Below are 5,577 nucleotides of genomic sequence, written 5' to 3'. Positions count from 1 at the left end.
CCTATACAAGTACACACATATGCTGCACACATCACACTCATGCACACAAGTGTGCACACACCACACAGAACATAACACCTACAATGTCACATGTGCGCAGACAAGCATGCATGCACACACGTCACACCACATGCACGCAACACACATGCACAAATGCGCACACAGCAAGACATGCGTACACACAACATACATACCACACGTGTGCTCACGTGTACACACACATGTACACACAATAAATACATGCACACACTACATTCAGCAACCCCCTCCCCACACCCCAGAGACTCTGGACACTGACTTCTCATCTTGACATGCTGGGAGATCTCAAGGAGCTCCATCTCCGTGGGCATGTACCCCAGTGTCCGCATGCAGGGCCCCAGCTCCCGGTAGCTGAGATAACCATCTTGATCAGTGTCAAATTCATTGAAGGCTTCGAGCAGCTCTGTCCAGGCCAGACGGTGTGGTGGAAGAAGGGAAGGCCAGATCTCAGTGCCCTGCCTCAGAGGTTGCCAGTCTCTCATGGTCCTGCTGTCCCCCATCACCCATCTCCACCAGCTCCCAGGGCCCCCCAGCCCCCTCCTCATCTCTCTGCTCCCTCTTGAGTCCAATGGGCCTTTCTCCCCTCTCCCAGGCCTCAGTTTCCACAATGGCTCACCATCTAGCTCCTCAGGGCTCAGTTCTCGATCCTGCAAGAAGAAAAATCAAAGAAAGCCTGAGCTGCCCAAAGGCTCTGGGCCCTCCATTCGTGCCCTCTCCCTAGCCCAGGAGTCCCCTTCATGCCCTCTGGTCTGGGAAGGTACCACCTGCCTCTGTGAGATGGAAAGAACCCTGGGCTGGGAGTCAGATCTGGGTCACTCATTCACTATGGACCCTCTCCTACTCCAGGCCTCAGTTTCCTCATTTGTAAAATGAGGATGGTGAAGTGGGCCTAACTAAGGTCCCTCCCAGTCCTAATAATCCATTTTAAGCACATCACACATTTGTTGGTATTTCACAAAGAAACTTCTCATGTTAGCTCCTGGGAGGCAGCTGGCAGGGGAAGAATTGTCCTCATGTTCAAATGCAGCCACTGAGGCTCAGAGATGTCATGACCGGTCCAAGGTCACACGTCAGGGATAGCCATGCCCAGGACAGGTGTCCATTCTGCCTCCAGCTCCTGGACCGTACATGAGCTGCACCCATGAGGACAGAAACTGGCTTATCTAAACACCCCATTTCCCTTGGTACCCAGCACCAAGCCCTGATCAGAACAAGTGTGCAATAAATATCCACGAGATCAATTGCCCAGCCCTCCCTCCCTGCTTCCCCAGGCCTGGGCCCCCATCCATTTTCAGGGACCTGTCATGGAGAAGTTATTCCAATGTGTGTGTGTGTATGTGTGTCTGTGTGAGTGTGTGTGTGTGTGTATGTGTGGCTGTGTGTGGAGGGGAGAAATTGGGGTCCCCGCCCCACATCCCCTCCTGAACCAAGCTAGGGGGCTCCCCAGGAGTGGGGCCCAGGCAGTGGGCTCTTTGCTGTCCATCACTGGTCTAGGACCAAGCCCTGGGAGGCTGGCCTCCCAGCAGTCAGACCCTCACCTTGCCAAAGACGCTGTTCAGCAGGGGCCAGTAAGCCTTGTGCGCAGGGTCATGCTGGGAGTCGGCCCGATGTCGATGGGACAGCCTTCGGTGTTCAGGAGCCAGGCCGGCCCGGGAACCCTCTCCAGGCCCTGCCTCTCCCTCTGCTCCATGGCCCCTGCCAGAGGCCTTCTCTTCTCCAGCCTTCTCCCCAGATCTGCCGCCCGGGCCTTTCTGGGATTCCCTGTGGCCCTTCTCTCTCTTGCTTCTCCGCCCGCTCTGGTCCCTTAGGAGCCCTCCTTCCGACTTGGCCCTGACAGGCTCCCCGGAGGGAGGTTTCTCAGGACCCCGACCTTGGCTATCACCTTCCTTCCTGTGTTTGCCCGCATACTTAGCAGCCATGCAGGCCAGATACAAGAGGGAATAGTATAACTGAGTTCGCAGTTAGCCCTCAAGGATCCAGAAAATCAGCTTAGTTCTGTTTCCCCCACACCCCCCCACACCTTCCCCGGGAACAGCAGGGCTGGGGTCAGGTCACTGACTGGGGATTAAGGTAAGTAAGAAGGACATTGCCCAGGCTGATTATCTAATGGGGCCTCAACCTCCCCACCCCCTCAGGGGTCACTGAGGTCCCCAGCCTGGGGTCCCTGGACCCCCTGTGCCCAAAGGAGATCATCATAGAAACAGAGTCCATGAGGACAATATCTGCAGGTGGGCAGCTCAAGGCATTGGGCCAAGGTCCACCACCACCGCCCGCCTGTACACTCCTGGCAGGTGTCCTGGGACATCGGGCTTCCTCAGCCGCCAGAGTCACCGTCATTGGAAATCTCCAGCTTCTCATGACCCAGCAGCCAGGTCCAAGGACTTAGACAAAGTCAGAGCTGACTTGGGAGACCATTGACCATTTTACAGAGGAAGGAATGAGGTCGAGACTTGAATCCAGGTCCTTTGATGGCAGATCTAGCCATTTCCTCTCTCTGAAAGTCAGAGTCCTCATTGTAGAAGGGGGTGAAAGAGCCAATCAATCACAGAGAAATGGGACATATTATTACATTATTAATGTATCATATGACTGTGTGGCGTGAGCACACACAGACACACAACTATTCCCATTTCCATTGGAGCCTTCTGGAGACAGCGGCTTCCTGTAATGGGGAGATTTCAGGCTGCATCAGATGGATGGGGAAGAGTAACATTTTGGTTTAGGAAGCTACGTGGGATTAATCAATCAACAAGCAACTATCAAGGGAGTGCTATCAGCCAGACGCTAAAGATACAAAGACAAAAACACAACAACTCCTCAGCCTCAGAGCTTACATTTTATTGAAGGAAATGACATGTACTTTTATCAGACTAGAGGCTGGGCCTGGAGTCAGGAACACCCTGAGTTCAAATCCAGCCTCAGACACTTGCTAGCTGTGTGTCCCTGAGCTTGTGACTTAACCTCTGTCAGCCTCAGTTCCCTCAGCTGTAAAATGGGGCCAGCACAAGGATCTCCCTCTCCCAGTTATAGTGAGGAACAAATGAGATAATGTCTGTTCAGTGCTTTGCAAATCTTAGAGCTCTCTATAAATGCCAGGGCTATTTTTATTATTATTTATAAAGAAGAAGCCAGCTCAGCTGAGACCTGAAGGCAAATAAGGATTTTTAATACGGAGAAGTGAGGAGAGGGTGCATTCCAGACATGGGGGACCAAGTCTGCAAATGTGCAGAGGTGGGAGGCAGATTGAATTCAGATCAGGGACTCCTCAGAATCCCAGGTGGAGGGATCATCGGGGACGTGGAGGAAACACACATGAAACACAGCCAGGTGCGTGCTTCAGGTGAGGGCTGCATGTGTGCCTAGACCTTTTTCAAGAGCAGCACTTCTTAAACTGTGGGTCTACATCCCACCTATGGGGATGGAGAAAAATTTGGCAACAGCAAAAGGTTTCTGCACACGCAACGACCAAAGATTAGTTCAAAATTGAATGCATCATGAATCTGATGAGGCTCAGATCCAAGACTACCCTATGAATTGCAATGTTTTTACGGTACAAAGTTTTCTTTGCTGACAGAAAGGCAAATATAATATAAATATAATAAAGGCAAATATAATAATAGTTTAATTATGGAAAAGAAAGACTTAATATTTTCCTACCATCATTCCTCAGCATGCAAGTATCAAATGAGTATATCTTTGGATTGGATTGTTTTAGAATGTTTGATTTTTAAAATTACTCGTCTCTTTAATTGCAGCAAGTAGAGACAAGAGTCCTTTAATAATATTTCTCCACCATCGCTGCTGTATATGTACGGAAGTGTGAACATCAGTTTTTTAAATTAAGCAGAAACAAGTGTAATCTCTTACACAAAAGCTAGTATTTATTTGAGAAATTAATAGCAATATTTATTTGTATTTTAGGAAAAAAAACATTTTTCAACTATGGATGTGGTTAAATTTAGACTGAAAAGGTATAAATTACTGAAGACAACATAGCAGTCTTTGCTACCAGATTGTAGTACGCCTAAATTGACAAGAAAAAGAAAATACTTCCAATCATGTGACTCTTAAGAGGGTGAAGTTTAAACAGATTATTGACATTGAAAGATGAAGTTGTTATACTTTTGACTGAGCAGAAATTCAATTTTGTTAATTTTTTTCATAATAGCTTATGACTTTCAGAACTGTTATTTGTTGGATATTTTTGAAAAACTCAATGATTTAAATGTCTCTTCAAGGAAAAAATGTAACATGTTTAAGTTAAAAGATAAAATCAAAAGTTTTACTTTAAAAATTAACATACAGAAGAATAGGGTGGAAATGGTTCTTTAGAAATGTTAACAGCTACAGATGGTTTTGTAATTAAAAATAACTGACATTGAAAATTTGATATAATCTTCCCAAAGATTTAATTGTAAGAGTCATAATTGATCATCTGAAGTGCCTGGAGACACAGTTTCAGAAATACTTCCCTTCAAATTTTGATTCTAAAAAATTAAATTGGTTCATAAACTATACTCAATTGAAATCCAAAACGCCAGTCATCTGCCATTAAAAGTTCAAGAAGAGTTTACCAGGTTTAAAACTTGAGTTTCCTAAAAAAAAAAAAATCATTAAATGAATGTTGGCTTGGGATTGGGACAGAATTTCCAACAATTTCTGAAATGGTCCTAAACATACTTCTGCCATTTTGTACTGCGTATTTATGAGAAACGGGGTTCTCAGCATTGCCAATTACAAAATTCTAATATCGACCAACTCTGAAAAACATTGAGTTCCATGCTCTATGTCCTGCAGTATCAAATATTCTGCCAAGATTTAATTCTTTATGTAAAAATAAACAAGCAATCCATCTCATTAGTGTGCAAATTTGTTTTTGTCTTTAATAAATGGCAAAATTTTATGTATACCAAAGAAGTGTTTTAAAATAAATTTCTTTGGGATGGCTAGGTGGCACAGTGAATAGAGCACCGGCCCTGGAGTGAGGAGGACCTGAGTTCAAATCCGACCAAGGACACTTGACACACTTACTAGCCATGTGACTTTGGGCAAGTCACTTAACCCCAATTGCCCTAAAAAAAAAGGTAAAATAAATTTCTTTATGATTTATTATCTTTATGATTTATGGATTTGTATACCTAGTTTATATACCTATATACCCAGGGTTATGTAAAAATTTCTCGGGCGAAAAGGATTTAAGAAGCACTACCTAGCTGACCTACACACCGCAAGCCCATCAGTGAGTCAACAGTGGAATGGGTAGAAGCTTAGAGGTGAGGCATCTCTTTGTGCATCTCTGCCTCACAAATCCAATTCACCTGTGAGTCAAGACATCACCCCAGCATGTCACTGGTCCTCTTCAAAAATGAAGGGTGAACTACAACAATAAGGCGCCACTGAGGTGCCTGGAACAAGGAGTATGACAAGAGGATTGTGCCTTTGTCAGCAGGTCACCCAGCAATTATTAAATGCCTACTGTGTGCAGGAACTCTGCTAAGAGAGAAGGATTCAGAGGGAAAGCCAAGGCGGGGGGGGGGG

At 45.9% G+C, this 5,577-nt stretch overlaps 1 protein-coding gene and 1 long non-coding RNA gene across 3 annotated transcripts in view; both read right to left on the bottom strand.

The window, feature by feature from the left end:
* LOC138144726 (calcium-binding protein 4-like) overlaps window positions 1-1,958 on the bottom strand; it is a 5,355-nt gene extending 3,397 nt beyond the window's left edge. Inside the window, exons 1-3 of the mRNA XM_069066121.1 lie at window positions 1,578-1,958; window positions 656-686; window positions 299-442 (exon numbers count right to left, since the gene is read on the bottom strand). Of these exons, the coding sequence (XP_068922222.1) occupies window positions 299-442; window positions 656-686; window positions 1,578-1,958 (556 nt within the window). The remainder of the gene's footprint in view (window positions 1-298; window positions 443-655; window positions 687-1,577) is intronic.
* A 309-nt stretch (window positions 1,959-2,267) lies between these two features.
* Window positions 2,268-5,577, bottom strand: part of LOC138144921 (uncharacterized) — an 18,461-nt gene continuing 15,151 nt past the window's right edge. For both annotated transcript variants that reach the window (XR_011164043.1, XR_011164042.1), the window contains exon 3: window positions 2,268-4,634. This is a non-coding gene — a long non-coding RNA (uncharacterized lncRNA). The remainder of the gene's footprint in view (window positions 4,635-5,577) is intronic.

Source organism: Petaurus breviceps, unplaced genomic scaffold (genome assembly GCF_028583685.1).
Source record: "Petaurus breviceps papuanus isolate PSGF00001 unplaced genomic scaffold, PetGlider_PUasm1.0 90721, whole genome shotgun sequence".
Lineage (NCBI taxonomy): Eukaryota > Metazoa > Chordata > Mammalia > Diprotodontia > Petauridae > Petaurus > Petaurus breviceps.
The sequence above is the reverse complement of the archived record's forward strand: the minus strand, read 5'-3'. Positions and strand labels throughout refer to the sequence as shown.